General features: G+C 33.9%; 1 protein-coding gene across 2 annotated transcripts in view; it reads left to right on the top strand.

Moving 5' to 3' along the window:
* Positions 1-15891, top strand: part of RASSF9 (Ras association domain family member 9) — a 31918-nt gene extending 16027 nt beyond the window's left edge. Inside the window, exon 2 of one of the 2 annotated variants that reach the window (XM_085222387.1) lies at positions 10030-15891. In XM_085222387.1, the coding sequence (XP_085078513.1) occupies positions 10046-11305 (1260 nt within the window). In that variant the 5' untranslated portion in view covers positions 10030-10045 and the 3' untranslated portion in view covers positions 11306-15891. The remainder of the gene's footprint in view (positions 1-10029) is intronic. The other variant, XM_010708805.4, reaches the window with a different exon arrangement.
* The last annotated feature ends 3180 nt before the right edge of the window (positions 15892-19071 follow it).

The following is a 19071-nucleotide window of genomic DNA, read 5'->3' as shown; positions in this document are numbered from 1 at the left end:
CTTATGACTTTGAATATACATGCAGAAAGGATGATTTGTCTGACAGGAAGGAAATTTAAAGCATAGTTTATAGGAATGTGTATCCTCGGGGAGAGAAATGCTTTCAGAAGTAAGACTGAAGAAAAAGACAGCGGCAGATGAAGTCTTTATCTGAATGGAGACTGCAGCCATTGCACTTGACTCTAGCTTAAGTCATTACAAAGTAAACGTGGTAAGGGGCAGAGCTAATAAGCAAAAGGAAGTATACAGAGCTTTTGGTTAACTCTGATGAAAATCTGCCCTTGGAATCTGCAAAGGAGATTTTGCAAAGTATTATCTGTCAGAGTTACTGGAGTTACTGTGTCATTATTAAACCTTTTCTTCTACCACAATATCATCTGCTGTAACTTTTGCAAGGTGGATAATTCCTCTTAGAATGTCATTCTTTTTTTTTGTTTTTTTTGTAATGTAACATTCTGAGTTAGTGTAATGCCTTGGCTAATGCTTTCCTGTAGCATAAATACTACTACCCATCCACTTACTGATGCTGTAGTTATTATTGTCAGTCTTTGCTGGTCCTTTTTGTGGGATGCTTTTTTTTTTTATATATATAAGTTTTAGGCAGTATGAGTTGATGTATTTTTTTTCTCTTCCTTTAATTTTTCTCAAATACTGGTCCCCATTTAGGTGCCTGTGTCCCAAGCAGTGCAGTTATTAGAAGGAAGAACAGTTTCTCCTGAGATTTTCACCAAAGTTTGAGGCTTAAATTCAGCAAGAATTCTCTTGTGAATGATTTACTTACAGTAAGACAATTAAGTTGAAGAACTTTATATTTTAAACTATCATATTTTTTTTTTTTTGTTATCTAGCTATAACAGAACAGTACTATCTCATATAAATTCAGTTACTTAACTGAAAACTGTCATACAGCACTAATATAATGTAAAATGTTCGGATGAGCAAAAATTTCTACTGTAGATCATTGATGAATTATAATGCGTGTAATTTTGTACAAAAGCAAAATGAGGTGATAACATTCCTCTGAAGAAGGGAGTAAGGAAATAGTTATAGTTTTAATTGCAAAAATGATAATTTTGATTGAACATAATTCTCAGCAGCTGTTGCTAATTACAGTGTTTCATAAAGGCTTCCTGACTCTGGAAATCTTACTGAGTTAAAAATTTACACATTTTAAAAGGAATTGCAAAATGTACATGAACTGGTAGTGAGAGAAGTGTGTGGTACAAAGCTGGTTTGAATAACCTTTATTTAAATCATTTTTCTTGTTTAAAATATCTGAAATATTATGATTAGAGCATCCAAACTATCATGTATATGCATATGATTGAAAAAAGTCACATGAATATCTAGATACCTAATTTCCTCTTTTGTTTTTAATAAATGCCTATGTGCATTTCTGTAAAGGAGTAAGCTATATCATAAAACAGCATTAACAGATACAGAAACAGATGGTAAAGAGAAATTTAAGTTATCTATTTTGAAATAATTACTTTGCTTTCACAAGTTCTGTCGTGTTCTTTCCAAGCATTCCTGTAGTATCAGGATTACACTAACTACCTATAATGAGTTTTTCTAACTATTATTATCATTGTTAAAGAGCTCCTTGCCAATATACCTTTTAACTAGATACTGCCATTGCATTGGTGTCATACAAAAGAGAAGGAGAAAGATTCTGGCACCTCATACTAGAAATTTTTATCCCCTACATGAAACGGATATAACTGCAACATTAAATTAATATTTCTCAATTTTTTTGTTTGTTTGTTTTGTTCTGTTTTGTTTTTTAGGAATCGGTGAAAGGGGAATGGCAGTGTTGTTAGTTAATAGGCTGTCTTGAATCCCTCAGGCTTTGGAGTAATTTGAGCTTCCCTGCATGGTGAGAGGAGATACTTCCTCATTGCTGCCCTTAGGAAAATCAGAAGCATGTAACAAGCTATTTAGATGAGAGGTGTACTGAGTGTAGGATTTGGCCTTTATTTCTTTCTGAATAACTCTTCAGAAGGTGATAGAAAGCTGAGCAAAAATGGTGGACTAAATTTGGATGGTCTGAATAAAATTTGTGTGAACTTTCAGTATTTTTTTCCCATTGCTTTCATTTGTTTCCCAAAGGTTGAAAGTCTGACCTCCGTTTCCACATGGTCTGCCTATTTTCAATTGACACAGTATTTAAAATTACTTTGTTAAAAATCATTATTGATAAAATTAAGTTAGAGCTATAACCAAGGAAGTGATGCAATACATGGCACCAATATGTTTATTTGTCACAAATCTCATAAGTAAATATACAACATAGCTTAAATAGATATACATATATTCAGAATTATTGTCCATTGCTTCATATATGTTTTCTACATATATAGTAATCTACTGAGATTTTGATAAAGAATAAGAGCAATTTCATCGTCATTTCTAAACATCATGTAGAGGTTGATAAACTACTTAGTTCTTATATATCTGCACACATAAATGTTATAAGAAGCTCTGAGATGACAAGTATAGCATGTGTCCCATGCAGGTTGTTTGTATCAGAGTTGTGTCTATAACACTGGCCTCTTTTTACTTCTAACAAGTAAATATAATTAAAAGCTATCATACTGTTTTGTAGTTATGGCTTAGATCTGAGGCACAGAGATTAAAAGCTTTATTAGCAAGTGCCCAAATAAGACATGTACTCTCTGCCTCCTTGTGCTCTGAGGAAGCACTTAAGGGTGCCAAGAAAAGAGAAGACCATAGCACACTTGTCAGAATTCAGATGGGCAAATACGTTGCCTCAGCAGCATACTCAAGGGCCCTTTGAAACACCAGGTTATTAAATGCTCTTGTGGCCACTGTCTCTTGTTTTCTCAGGATATTTTACACCATTGTGTCGTATCCTTTTTGAAAGAGAGCAAGTGTCTTGGTGACTGAGCGTGCTTGGCCAAAAGATCCACACTGCCCAAAATGGCAGGCAACAGTTAAGACACAGAAGGTCTTTGACAAAGAGCTAGAAGCACGCAGCTAGAGAGGGGGAAGGGAGAGCCTGCTGAGAGAGGTGGCAGAATAGCCCTGCTTGGGCCTGTCTAACACTAGCACTTCCTGCTTCTTAGAGAGCTCTACAGGTCTTTCTGGACTCCAGAAAAGCATTGAGATGGCAGGTACTGAGGCTTTACGCAAGGACTCAACTTTAAGTATCTGGTAGACAGCAAGAGAGTTGTTTCTTAAGATTATTATTTATCTTCTGTTACATAGTTGCTTTTGATTTGCCCATTGAAAAAGTGAATTGTTCTAGGTGGTATCATGACTAAATGTAGAGTTTTGTTTCACAGAAGTGTCTAGGTCATACTCTGTGGAGGTCGCGACAGATGCATACCTACCAGAGAGCTCAAGCCATCTGAGGACCCTGTCAGAGCAGCCAGTCAATGATAAATTATCATCTGATTTGCTGCAGGTTAGACTGTATGTGCAGGTGCACTGTTTAGGTGGTTTATACTGTTTGTAGGAGACTGTTCATAAACTACAGTTCTGTTGGTTTGTTGTTGTTTTTGCATTGCAAATTATAGCTGTGTTGTGTTGTGTTGTTTAGCTTTCTGGGTGTAATGTATGTTGAAATGTATTCATAGGAGCATAGCATCAAAAGGAAAAAAAAAAACAGACAAGAAGAAAAAATCTCAAAAGTACAAAATCAGATTAATTTTTAACACTAAAAGAGGCTAAATTAGTTTTTTTCATCATCTATCAAATACTTGCAACTGTATTTCTGCCATAAAGAATTAGAGTTTATTGCCACTTGCTGATGCAATAATGAGAGAAAAAAAGAGTGGCATTATGACACTGAGTGTAATAATATCCCAGCCTACAAGCATTTGTACTTTCTGACAGATCGTGGCATCTGATTAACAGTATTTAAATTCACACATAATAGGTAAAAGCTCTTTCATAGCTGAAAATTAAGATTATAAAATACGATTGCACTAGTAAATAGGTGAAAAAGTAAAACTAGACTATTTCACACAACTTTCCAGAATGAAATCTTTGATAGTAAATTTATAAATTATTACCAATTTTATGCATTTTTAGCAAAGAATTAATATATTGTTTTGTGTATAACTTATGTTCACCTGCAGATTTTTATTCCATGTAAGTGATTTCAGTGACTGAGAGGATCCAGCTAGTACCATTTTTGATCATGACATAATCAAATTTTACTAAGAAAAAAATTTTGTCTAGGAAATTTGTCGTATTGGTTTAAAATTATTGAAGCATTAAGCAGTAGTGCTAGTAAGGGGCTCAGAAAAATGTATTGGCTTTGACATTTCTAGCCATTTCTAGATACTTTTAAGTTACTCAGTTAGTTTAGTTCCTTGGGACAAGTAGATAAAAAATAGAAATATTCTGAAAGGAATTCCATTTTATTTTGATATGAAAGTATGCAAAGAATTTATTGTAGTGAAGGAAGAGAATAATTTTATCTGTGGGTTAATTTTTCTCAGTGAAATAAAACCAAACTATTTTAATGTCAATTATATTTTAGAAACACTGTATTAAGCTTTTATTAATATAATGTATAACCAATCTAGACCCAACATAAAATTTATTGAAATTAGTAAGGACAAATGAGTATGTAGGCATAAGGGTGTAATTCTAAAAAGAGGAAATTATTTATTTGATTGTCTTGACTGCTGTAAAGCTATATATTCCATATATAAGGGTGCTAATATTTCCAAGACAGCAACATTTTTGTTATGTGTTGTTCTTTTATGCCGGTCACTCTTTAGTGAATAGAAGTGCTGAATAAAATAAAGTGCTGAAGTTATTTAATATTTTGACTCTGTGCAACGTAAGTATGTGTTTTTGTTTTGTCTATACACTGCTGGAATGTATTACTTTTTTTCCCCTAGGCCTGAATATTAAATTAATGAAGTGTATATCTGACATGCAACAATCAGCTTCTGCAGACACAATAAAGATTTTGTGCGACGTCTGTAATATAATTGATATATTTTTTGGATGGTAATGAGAAGAAGCAAAAAGTAGGAGGCATAAAACTAAAAATGAAAACAAACACAAAATAATTGAAATTTACTTTTGACCATTCTAAAGTTTAAATTCTCACCTGTTTCTGTGCAATAAGTGACTCTGCTGGGGGGGGGGGGGGAATCTGCATATTGCCACTATCATCAAGGCCTTAAAATTATGGATAGTTAGTACGTTTCAATGGCCACTTCAAAGATACAGATTTCAAATGCTTAAAAGACTTTACAGCAACAGCAGTAATTTATTTTTTTAAATGAAGAAGTTGCCCAGATGTTTTTGAAGAAGCTGTTACTGAAACTGTTCTTCAAGAAAGCTAACCATTTTAACATTTTAACTAGATAAACATCTTAGCTGCTACAGACTTATTAATTGAAGAGTTATTAAAAAATGAAAGTTCCTTAGCTTCCTTTACAAAACTGCAGGATGCAAAGGTTAAGGAATCAGTAAATATGATAAGCTTTCCTCTTTATTTAAATGACCCTCTAAAAGCAGATTTCATTGCTGAATATTGTTATTTCTAATATTAAATTTCAGAGGAAAAGAAAGAATCATTTTACATTCCTGTTACATTTCTCTTGAACAATGAACCATAATGTGATTGGATTACTTTCACATGTATTTAGCTGCCTGAAAATGAGATATTTAGTTGAAGGTGATCACATAGATCTCTTGTAGTTAACAAAAGAGAGAAACAGTTTCATTTGAAGTTTCATACCAAAGATCATAGATGGTTTAGAATGTGGAGGTCTTCTCTTCCTTCATGACAAGGAGGAGCTTTGATAGGAAATTTATACTGACTTAACTTCTGGATGTCTAAGTGAGATGAAATGTACTTAATATACGCAGAATCTGCCCTCCATTTTCTATAAAGAAAGCATACTTAATAAAAGATGATTCCTAGTATTAACATCTTCTTGCATCCTAAAACAACTCTTTCATAATTGTTATGCTGTGACAGACAAGCTGAAGTTTCATTTTGGGGATTGAGGAGGGCATAAATTGGGTTATGTTGATTAAAGAATTACAGAATTAATTTTTCTTAAAAGGACCATGGTGTGCCATGAAAATATTTGTTTACTACTTTATAGTGGAAGATAATAAAGAACATCTTTGAAAAGATATTAGAATTCCATAGTACTGTAAGAGTATAAATTAGTTCATTTTAGACTAAAAAGCATAATTAAAAATACAGTAACGTCTGCTGAATACAAATGAGGATAACATATGTTGTGACAAACATGGAAAAAATAATGACAAAATTTGCACTTTACAGACCTATTTTGATCCTACAATTAAAATAATGTTCAAATTTTTTTCTTCTTTTCTGCAAAAGGTGAGAGTATAATTACAAATATATGTTATTTGCATTATGAGCACACATATAGAAGTATATACCTGTATGTATAAGCTACTTGAGTTCTCTGTGCACCAGTATGTGGATAAATTTTCCATTTTTGTGGTGCTACTATTAGTTATAGACTTCAGTATTTTAAATATGTAAATATATATTTGTCAATGAACCATTAAAGAAAAATCTATCCAAAGAAAGCTCAGTGTGGAGTCTGGCTTGACAAGTGCGCTGTAACTGAAAAAATATTGTGGACAGGGGGAGGAGGATGAGCAACCAGAAAATTATGAAAACTGCAATCTAAATGCTACGTGCTTTATATCTGTATTTGGGTAAAGTTTGCAGAGATCTTGTAGAAATTGCCTTTCAATAAATGATATCTTTCCATCAGAAGCATGCTGAACCCCTGCTGAAGTCAGCAGTAAGTCCATATCAAAACTGTGTATAACATAAGTACTGATAAGTAGACAAATGCAATGAGGTTATCTGTGAGTTTTTAATTTTTTTTTTGAAGATTTACTAATATCACAGAGAGAAAATGTCTTCATAGAAAAACTTTAAAGGAACCAGAAGGAAAAGAGAAAGTAAACTTCTGTGTAACTCAAATAATCCCTTACACACTGAACATACCAAGAAAGAGACAATATATCAATCAGTGAAAAAGAAGAATGAGAAAAAATAGGAAGAATTTCCATGCGTGAATAGATTGCGTTAAGACTCTCAGAAGAATGATAAAAGAGCAATGTGACGTTCATACCCTAAAATGTATTTATTGATTATGAAAAGCAACAGGGAAATCATGTTCTGAACTTACTGCCTCAATGTTTCAGCCTAATATTTCTGAAATTTTTAACACCTATTGCATTTTTTAAATTTTCTGTCAGTACTTTTTCAAGCTGAAATTCAGTGAGTGGTAGTACACTTCTATTTTTATGTCAATTACTTGTATGGTAGTAGGAAGCATTGTTTGAAACACTATTTTTGACAATTCATTTTGCCATTTTCTATGTCTGCCATAAATTCTTTTATGTTTTCTTAAATAGTCTAGGAAAAATGCATTTTTCTTCTGAATACTAGTTTTAAAAAATAATTGCAGTAAAATCCTGGAGTAAGAAGGAATTACTGAAATGAGAAAATGAAGTTATCATTCAGAGCTATCTAACAAAACACAGATTTTACAGAAGAATATTCTAAGACTTGAAGCAACACAGTTTGATAGTGTTCTCCTATACTAATAAAATCTCTCTGGTAGGTTTTTTCAGTATTCATTTGCAGTCTCCTGTCTCTTGAGGGTTATTGCCTTCTGATCAGAGTGGCACCTATAGCTGAGTCAATCATAGTTCAATTTAATGGACTGTAGTTTTTCTCCTCCGCTGTATAATACTTAAGAAAAATGAAATAAGTTATATTGCTTTAATAATCATAGGTTATAACCTATTAACCTAATTAACCAAAATAAAACTCCATTCCTAGTAAGTCTCAGAAAAGAAAAATCAACTAGAAATGTCCTATAAATAAGCAGATCTAGATTAAAAAAAAAAAAAAAAAAAAAAGTGTGGTATTAAATCCTTAGAATAGAATCAGTGGACATTGTCATTATCATTTTCAGGCTTCCTTGTCAGACTGGATTAAACCTCATTTATTCAGCAGCACTGGAAGTGATACCAGAAAATCCAAAGAAATGTGCATTACCTCAGAGAACTTGTTATTTTTATCACTTTAGGCAAGAGGCCTAATCACCAATTCCAAACAAGTATGTGGAGGCTAGACAATAGGAAAATCCTGGACGTCACATTCTCCTTTCCTTTTAACAATATTTTCTCGATTGACCATGGCCCAAAGAGGTATTGAACTACTCAGATGGGGACAAATATAAAAGCTAGCTCTAAAACAGGCACATCCAACCCATGACTATAGGCTGCATGAAGCCTTGGACATCTAGTAATGTGGCCCCACAAGATTTTAAACTTTTAACTGAGTGATTTTTAGTGGTATTTTGAATGAGTCAGTTATACATAACTCAAGCACAGATTATGTAAGCAACAGTAGAACACTGTGGAGGGAAGGGTACAGTGCAGGGCTAACTCCTATTCTTGTGCCCACCACACACACTTGAATTGAAACCCATGTGTATTATACATATTTCAGTCTACCAACATCTGTGTACATGTGAAGACACACATTTTATTATTGAGTAGACACATAATTTTTCTTCTTATTAAAATTGGACTTTTGTTATTTCATGAAATAATTTAAGAAATTAACACGTTCACTGAGGAAGAAATATACAGAATTCTTGTGAAGTACTGACAAATTTATAATTTTCAAGGTCTCAAAAAGCTCACAAAAACATATATTTTTCAGTCAATATGATACATTAACTGTAAATTTTCAAATCAAATATATAGAGTTGCAAACAGACATTCAACTTGAAGAAAACTTTGATCTATCTACTAGACTTGTCATATCAGAGAAAAATATTCCTTGCTTCACAGTCACAATTAATGTCATCACCTTTTGATAATGTGTACACTTCAGAACAACTATTTTCAAGGCTGAAGCATCATAAAAGTTCATCAAAAACCTCTGATGAGCACCTCAAGAGCCCACTAAGAACTGCAACTTCCTATGAACTAGATATTGATGCATTAACTTAAAAAAAAAAAAAGTCTAGTAGCCCACTAGTTTTATCTTTTTGTTGACCTCTTTTTTATGTTTTAATAAAAAATATATGAAATAAATAAATTTTGTTACTTATATACATTTATTATATCACCAAGTCTTGCTCGATCTTCTATGATCATGCAGCTGCACCAGTGGGCGAGGGAAGAGTCACTGATGATATCTATGTGGACTTTAGTAAGGTGTTTGACATGGTCTCCCATAAAATCCTTGTTTCCAAATTGGAAATACATGAATGTGATGAGTGGACTATTCAGTGGATGATGAACTGGTTGTAAGATGATAGCCAAAGAGTAGTGGTCAATGGCACACTGTGTAGGTGGAGATCAGTGACAAGTGGTGTCCCACAGGAATCAGGACTGGAACTGATGTTTATATCTTAATCAGTGACATCAACAGTGGGATCAAATGCACCCTCAGCAAGGTTGCGAATGACACCAAGGTGTGGAGTGCAGTCAGCATGCCTGAGATCAGTCTTTACCATCAAACTCTTTTAAAATAGTGTTCTATTATCTTTCTCATTTTCAACCCTGTTTTGCTGTATAGTTAGAATCAAGATTCTTCACTTTAGAAGCCTGTATGATAATAAGAGATTACAGAATATTTATGTGATTAGAACAGATATGCAGATCTGAAAGTTATGTTACCTTATGATAGCTTGGAAATTCTCTTATTATTAATTCTCATATTATTAATGAACACTTGCTAAGTAAACAAAAAACAGATGTCACATTTCTGTGGGAATTAACAGTTAGCTGGACAAGTAGAAACGTTAGAGCAGTAGTTGAAATTGCTGTGTTTTTCTGTTACTAATTCTGAAAGTATTTTTTAATGTAATTTAAACAAGTATATTGTACTGTACAAAAATATGGGATTTTTTCAGTGTATTGGTTATATCAGAATACTGGTGGTGTTCATAAAGTCTCTGCCATTTAAATATAATTTAAATTTGGTCTCTTTTTTTTCTTTTTTTTTTTTTCCCCTAGATCTCCCAGCAAAGACATGGCTTCAAATGAACGAGAGATTGTGGTGTGGGTTTGCCAAGAAGAGAAGATTGTATGTGGCCTGACAAAGCGCACAACATGCGCAGAAGTGATTCAGGCTCTGCTTGAGGAACATCAAGCAACATTTGGGGAGAAAAAAGTCCTCTTTGGAAAACCTAGTGATTACTGTATTGTAGAAAAATGGAGAGGCTCCGAGCGAGTCCTTCCTCCTTTGACAAAGATTCTGAGACTTTGGAAAGCTTGGGGAGAAGAGCAGCCCAATTTGCACTTCGTGTTGGTAAAGTCCGATGCTTTCCTTTCATTTCCATTGTGGAAAACAGCTGAAGCTAAGGTAGTACAAAATATAGAAAAGCAGTGGGAACTCAGCCCAGCAAATTACATGAAGATGTTGCCCATTGACAAGCAAAAGAAAATTGTTAGGAAGACTTTCCGGAAACTTGCCAAACTTAAACAGGACAGTGTTCAGCAAGACAGAGATAATATGGAGACACTGATTCATTTAATCATATCTCAAGATCATACCATTCATCAGCAAGTCCTTAGAATGAAGGAACTTGATATGGAAATCGAAAAATGTGAAGCAAAATTTCACTTAGACCGCGTTGCCAACGATGGAGAAAATTATGTGCAGGACTCATATTTAATGATCAATCCAAGTGAGGCTGAGCAGCAAGGGAGTAGGGCAGATGATCAAAAAGAGATGCATGATTATTTCAGCAAAAGTGAGGGAATTTTACAGGTTGAAGAGAGACTAAAACATCACAAACAATTAATAGAGAAGCTGTGTGCTGAAATAGAAAAAGAGGTACATGGTATATGCTCAGAAAAAAATGAAGATGTTGTTCATACAGAAGGAGCTACTAACACTCAGCTGGAAAATTCAGATTTGGACAATGTAAAGTATGAGCTGGAAAAAAGTATGAAAGATGGTCTCAGAATCAATTCATACCTGAGCTGCATTCAGAAAGAACTTACCTACAGAGACTCACTGCTTCAAAAGAAGGAAAAAGAATATGAACTTCTTACAGAAGAATTTAATTTACTACATGTTAAAGACAACATTGAAGTGAGGCTTCCATCAAATGAGGAGCCACCTAAAGGCAGTGGCATCTCCAGTAACAGCACTGCAGTTCCTGATTTTGTTCACAGAGTGACTAATTTGGACATAAACGATACCGACTCTGACACTGGAATTAGCTCTACACACAGTCAGGACTCCGAAATAACTTCTGGGGACATGGTACTGTTATCAACATAGTTGAAAACAGTCATGAATTTACAAGAAGTCATTTTTTGGAGGACATTTATAAGAATAGAAGAGACTTGTTGTCTTGGAAGTTCATCCCTTCAATATGTTAAAAATGTAGCACAGCTCTAGAAAAGTAAACAGTGTCTATGTGTTTAAAAGTGCACTTGTTTTTAAAAGCACAGGCAGTCTCGATTAGCTGTGAATGCATTCACAGGTAATACATGCAAGGCTGTAGGCTTTGCTAAATCCGGACAGACTATTTAGTCTTTGTAATATTGATACTCAGTGAACAGGGGCATTCTGACTTGTTTGGACCAAAAGCCTGTAGATTTGACATCTGTTAATCTTTGAGTCCACCTCTACATCTCTCTTAAATTTTTTGAAAAGTGAACTAGAGATTATATGGAGAGCTTGATTTTCTGCTCTGTTACAATGGCTTTATTCAGCTGGAGTTTCCTTGGCATGAAGCTGCTGTAAAGGAATATATAATCAAGCATATAGACTCTTAAAAATTAATATTTATGATGCTATAAAACAAACAAAAAAAGCAGTTTTGCTTGTGTAACTTATAACCCAGTTTTGAGTTAATAGGATGATAATTTCAGAAACACTTAAGTCCCACTTTAAAAATGACCATACTCACATGGATTGTTAATTTCCATTTTCTTTCAGCAGCGTCCAAGTGCTGGTAAAATTCTTGAAACTCCCACTCTTCTACTCTTACTCTGCAGTTGCCGTGGTGATGCTATGTGGACACAATTCTGCCAGCGGGCATGTCAGAACTGCCTGCCTCCTGCTTCTGTGAGTTGATAAATCCCAAACTCACACCGAGCCCCAGGGACATTTTCAGGAAGGTTTTCTCCTGCTTATCTCAACAGTAGGATCTAGTGACATGGGTCTCCTTAGATCATGACTATGAAATCAAACATAACACGAGAGACAGGCAAGGACCAGACATTTTTTACTATCAGTTCCCAGTGGCCAGGTAGTTAACCTTCTCAGATAGCAGACAGATACTTGGAGCAGGGATACAGATATGTATTTGCTATCTCCTTGATAGGAGGACTTTAGGATACAGCTAAAGCTGGTCCACTCTATATATCTATATATCTAATTAAATATTGGGTCACAAAGGGAACAAAAAAGAATAGGAAACAAGATTTTTATAACTATGTGGTTAAGTCAAATGATTTCACTTAGGATGTAGTCAAATCCTTCTCCAGTGAATGCTGCAAATTCAATATTAGGTGTATAAGTCTTAGTTACTGAACAAGGTTTCTAACTTTGAGCTAGAGACTGCTGACAGAAAGAACACTGAATAATTTCTGGGTTGCACACTGAGGGTTACTATGTTTATATTTTGCAGATCAATTTGTTTAATGCTTTTGAAAATATAATGTAAATCTGATTAAGTGAATTGAATGGAGAAATAGTTACTAAATGAAGTTAACTCCAACAGAGTTCAAACATAGCCTGCAAAAAAGAAGGCCTAAAAAGTGAGTGAAAGGGCAATGCCTAGATAGCATAAAGGTAGAATACTTCCAGATGCACTGCTTTCTTTTCCTGTATTTTTCTCCTCTTAAATGTTTTCCAGACAACTGTACTCTGGAATGACAGAATTGTTGGGACTGCTGATTAGTACATATTACATTCAGGAGAAAAAAAACTTTTTCTAAAAAGCTGATTTTCTTTCTTTCTTTCTTCCTTTCTTCTTCTCTTTCTTTCTTTCTTTCTTTCTTTCTTTCTTTCTTTCTTTCTTTCTTTCTTTCTTCCTTCCTTCCTTCCTTCCTTCCTTCCTTCCTTCCTTCCTTCCTTTCTTTCTCTCTTTCTTCCTTCCTTCCTTCCTTCCTTCCTTCCTTCCTTCCTTCCTTCCTTCCTTCCTTCCTTCCTTCCTTCCTTCCTTCCTTCCTTCCTTCCTTTCTTCCTTCCTTCCTTTCTTTCTTTCTTTCTTTCTTTCTTTCTTTCTTTCTTTCTTTCTTTCTTTCTTTCTTTCTTTCTTTCTTTCTTTCTTTCTTTCTTTCTTTCTTTCTTTCTTTCTTTCTTTCTTTCTTTCTTTCTTTCTTTCTTTCTTTCTTTCTTTCTTTTCTTCTCTTCTTCCTTCCTTCCTTCCTTCCTTCCTTCCTTCCTTCCTTCCTTCCTTCCTTCCTTCCTTCCTTCCTTTCTTCCTTTCTCTTTCCTTTTTTTTTTTTTTCTTTTTGTAAGATTTTTGAGTCCTAGATATTATAGAATTTCTATTCCAAGAATATGTGGTAGTTAATATATTATTTTGTGTTATGTTTTTATCATATAATGTTATTTGAATACTTCAATAATAATATGTCATATGTAGGCTCATTAGCTCTTGATGGAAACTCAAGTATGCATCAGATATCTTATCTTTGTAATAATTTATTAACGCAACTCAGAGTCTTTTGAACTCTGTGATATCACTCTGACAAGTAGAAAACACAGAGCTTTGACTGCTGAGAGTAGACTAATGATTCTCTGAGTTCCTGTGAATGTAGCTAATAGTTATTTCTACTGAGTCTTTTTTATAAATACTTAGGGGGTAAAAGTTCAAGTAAAAGAATATACATAACTATGCAGGCCAGTACAATACCTGTGTGGGAAGTAATTTCCACTCACACTCTACCAGATTTATTTTACTCATAGGAATTTGTACTGATTTTCACGTCATCTTCATCCACAGTATGTGCCTGATTATATATCCCCTGCAACTTGTAGATCTTGAGTATTACTGTGTTCTAAGAAGAAAATAGGAAAAAATAGGTTGAGAGAGAAAATATTTCTTAATAAAATAAATTAACACAATTCATGGTGTTTTGAATCTTATACATTGATATCTCATAAAAACTTGTTTATTTGTGAAATTAGATAAATGCGCAAGATGAAGTGTGCATGCTTTACTCTTTATCTGCTTCTACACTTTTCATATACTTGATTGACATGTTTTTAGCATGCCAAAGTAAAATTTATGATCCTTTGTCTTTGCATCAATTGTCCACAATTTTTTTTATTCCCCATAGAAAGTGCAAAAACAAACATTTGGGTTGGTTTCCTGCCACTCTCTCAAGCCATTTCCCTTTCTATCTACCCAGAGAAAGAAAATGTGAAATGTCAAAGTGAAATGAATGGAAATTCATTTTGCTACACTCATATGTACTAAAAGGTTTTGAAATAAATAGTTATTTCTTCAGAGTGAAACAACTACTGAAGTAAATAGCTGTCAGACTCAGCCTGATTGTTTTATGGTTTGGATAGGTTTGTTCCCAATATATATCTAGGCAAAGTGACTGTCATCTGTGTTAACAGTACTAAGTGAATGGACTTCGCTAATACAAAAATAATTGACTCCTACATACCTAAATAGTACCACATATATCTTTGTAAGAAATACCTCTATAACAATTTCCATGTAATACAGTGAATACCCAAACTTCATGTTTCTGCATGACTTACTATGTACTTTTACAAATTTGATGAAAGCAGATGAGTCAGTTTAATTACCTGCTTCAGTCCCTTGATGATGACTCTTTAATTTACAATACAAATACAGAACATAATTATCATTTTATTGTACATACATTTACAGTATTTTCCATCCATTTATATACTTAAGCATTACAGTGTTATGACAAAATTGTACTGGTGGGTTTTGTTTGTTTGTTGGTTTTGTTTTGTTTTGTTTTGTTTTCTCTGGGAAAACTGAGTAATCCCCAAGTACTTATATCACTTCAAACTAATAGATTATATCTTTACTTCAGATTGTGCATTCAAGGATTCTTTTCCTGGCTATGTTATGCTCCATGCATACACACAGATTGCTGACAGAGGACATTCTATAATATGATAATGACAGATTGAAGCTCTCATGTCTGTGAATTTCAACTTGCAGCTTTAGGGTGATAAGATTAATAGGCTTTTCTTTTCCTTACATGCCCAGAATCATCATTTGTTATTTTTGCATATTTCCAACTTCATAAAGACATAAACAGATATAATGTAACTAATTATTATTGCAAAATCATATCATCCTGATTGCCCAATTGTGTTCATTGCTTTGGACAGACAAAAATCTAGATTCATGAACCTAATTCAGCAAAATATTCATATATGTAGCTTAAAGCAAATCGTAACTTGAATTACTTTATGTATGATTGATCTTTATTATATTTTCTTTAATAATATATATGTATTCCTTGCTTGATAAATATTTTCATTAATAGTGCAAGTGGAATGTACATGAGAAAGAACTTCTAAAGCTCCCTTAGATCATCTCTTCTGGTTTTGCAAGTTAGTAAGCTTGAACAAAAATTACTCTTTTCTACTAACATTTGTGTGCTCATCGTGATTATGTGCATAATATTTTCTTTTCCTAGAGCTGAGGTGTTTATCCTTCAGGGTATTTTTTCTACAGCATTTTAAAAAAACAACTCAATTACTCGACATTTTATAAATTCTGAAAATAAATTGCTGATCACTGTCTTTCTCATGTCTCTATCTGACAACATAAACACTTCAGAACTAATACAACTACATTTAAAGTGCCCATAATGTAATTTTTTTTTTAATACATTAAACCTTTGTTTCCTGAAGTGTGTTTCAATGAGTATAGTTCATTTTTTAAGATTTTATTTCCTTTGTGATATGGTTTTATAAAATGTAATAGTCTCATTCTAAAGTTTGTTTTGTTTTGCATTGTTTTTTTTTTTTATTTTAAAATGAAACTCAGACTATTTTGCACTATATCGAAGTCTCATAGTCCTTTCTTAAACAAAAGCTTTTGACTGAAATGATTATCTTACAGACAGAGTTTTGCTGATACATAAAATGCACAGAGCAAGAGGTTTTTTTTCTAATACTGAACAGACTCTGTTATTTCATTTACATGCCTTACATCAAACATTGATTGTTGTGTGATGCTTACTGATTGATTTTTTTTTTAAATCGGATGCTTTGTGTGTCCAATAGATCAGGACCAGCTGGACAAGTCACTTATTTCAATGGGAGCTGTTAATAATGTTTTACAAGCCTTACTGTTTGACTCAGGAAATATTTCCAAATAAGAACCTGTTGTTAAGTTTGGGCAGTATTTCACTTTTCCTGAATAAAGTACTTACATTTTATGCTACATTTGTTTTTCAGAAAAAAAAAAAAAAAAAAAAAAAAAAAAACAGACTGAAAATCCAAAACTTCAAATCTAATTAGATTTTATACCAGTTTTCTATCTTATTCATCTGGAATTTGAGGGTTTTTGCATCAATGATTCATCCAAAAACCAAATGATCATAGTGTTTTCAAAAATATTTTCAGTAAGAATGCCAGAAACACTTGGCTGTGCTAGCTTTCTCAGCTGAATCCACTGTAAGGATGTGAGATGTAGTCTTTCTGCATATGCGATGACTGTATGCATATTTTAGTTGACTAGGCTGTTGGATGATATTTTAATTCACCTCAATATTTGAAAACTTAATTTTATGGAGGGGAGAGGATCAGTAGAGGGATCATCTTGTTAGGGTCCAGTTAAAGAGAAGATAAAAAGCTTATCTGATACAAAAGTTCAATGTCAGTGAACTTTGATCAGTTTGATCAAAGTATTGAGGTTGAATGGATTATATGATATTACCTGGAAAAAGCCACACAGTTATTTTCTACAATGCAGAATTTATGCTGTTCCACGATTCAAAGCACTAGAATAGTATACAGGAGTATCTGAGTCCTGAGAATAGTATATGTCAGTATGTTCACTACAGATTATAGGAGGAAAGAATTATTCACGTGAGGAAATGGCTGTTAATTCCCTTTCACCAGTATTGAGAGTTTTTGCTAGGCATTGATTTCGATTTTATTTAGAGAGCTTTTGTCATACATGACCTAGAAGTAGTGCAGAATCCTTTTCTATTAGACTGTAGCGACAGAAGAATACTCAGTTTTCACAGTAATTTTAATTCCTTTGCAGGTTGTCACTGACTGTGAACATAAAGCTTGTTTTGCCATTTTCCTTGTTTCTGATTTGACTCATCTCCATACGTTACATAAGGGACTACCAGTCTTATCTATTTGCAATACTATGCAATTTCTATTATGTTCATGTATGCATTTTTCTGAGTTATTCGGTTGGTTAGATCAGATGTTCTTTAAGATTTTTTTCCAATTAAAAATATCTTCAAGTTTGATGATGACACCAGGCTGAGTGGTGCAGTTGATAGAAGAGGAGGTAGGGATGCTATCCAAAGAAACCTGCACAGACTTGAAAAGAGGACCCAAAAGAATCTGATACGGTTCAACAAGGCCTAGTGCAACGTGCTGCACTTGGGTCGGCACAATCCCAGCTATGTATACAGACTGGAAGGAGAACTCATTGAAAGCAGCCCTGCAGTGAAGTAATTGGGGATTCTGGTGGATGAAATGTTTGGTATGAATCAGCAGTGTGTGCTTGCAGCCTGGCAGATCTACTCTTTTCTGTTCTGCATCAAAAGAGGGATGGCCAGCAGAGAGAGGGAAGTGATTGATTGTTCCCTTCCACTCTGTCCTTGTGAGGTCACATCTGAAGTACTGTGTCCAGGCCTGGGGCCCCCGGAACAAGAAAGGCATGGAGAAAGGCCAAAAAGAATATCTGAGGGCTGTAATACCTCACCTGTTAAGAAAGGTGGAGGAATTTTGGCGTATTTAGCTTGGAGGAGTGAAGGCTTCAGGGAAACCTCATTTCAGCCTCCCAGTATATAAAGGAAGCTTACAAACAGGAAGAAGACTGACTTTTAGCATGATCTGATAGTGATAAGACAAGAGGGAATGTTTTTAAACTGAAAGATTTAGATTAGATATTAGGAGAAAATTCTTTACTCAGAGGATGATGAGGCACTGGAACAGGTTGCCCAGAGAAGCTGTGGTTACCCTATCCATGGAGGTGTTCAAGGTCAGATTGAACAGGGCCTTGAGCAAACTGATCTAGTGCCTAACTTAGTGGTTGGCAACGCTGCCTATAGCCAAGGAGTTGGAACTAGTTAGTCTTTAAGGTCTCTTCCAATCTAAGGCATACTATGACTCTTTGATTCTATTATGATTCTTTGATTCTGTGATTCTATGATATTACCTTTTTATTTTATGTTTATTCCTGTTTTGCATTGGATATGCTTGTATTTCATATTCTAACTTCTGAGTGCATGCATTTGTATTAAACTGAAGATTAAGTAGCTACACTGCTGTTGCTTTAGATTTTATTTTGCCCAAATATTCATAAAATAGATATTCACACTTTCTTGAAGAAGGTTTCTGATTAAATCCCAACTCACCAAGTCTATTAGTTTAATAGTTTGCATATGTTAAATTGCCTTTTATTTCATTCTACTTTATGAAAAATTTTAAGTGGATCAGAAGATTCTTTTAGATAACATAGTCATGACTTGATTGAGGTAGCTCCTATATTATTTATAGCTACACTGAATTCTGAAAGCAAAATTATAAACTGATACTATTCCTTTTCTGGTCTTTTCATGTCAAAAGGACAGGTCAATCACAAACCAAAGGCTATACTGCACAGTCACACATTTCTAGAATAATAGATCAGCAATGTGTGGATTAGCTAATGTTCACTGAACTGTTCTAGTATGTTTAAATATGAAAGCTTGAAATAGCTGTGAAACTATTATTGCTGATAACCACAAAAAGCAGAACCTTCCTTGTAACGTTTACCATGTTGAGTACTGTATATTTTTGCCATCTGGATTATTATTTTGCTAGGCAAACAGTTGAGTCCTGTACATTTAGATACTCTC

The sequence above is a fragment of the Meleagris gallopavo genome, chromosome 1, assembly GCF_905368555.1.
Source record: "Meleagris gallopavo chromosome 1, MGAL_WU_HG_1.1, whole genome shotgun sequence".
NCBI classification, from domain to species: Eukaryota; Metazoa; Chordata; class Aves; order Galliformes; family Phasianidae; genus Meleagris; species Meleagris gallopavo.
The sequence above is the reverse complement of the archived record's forward strand: the minus strand, read 5'-3'. Positions and strand labels throughout refer to the sequence as shown.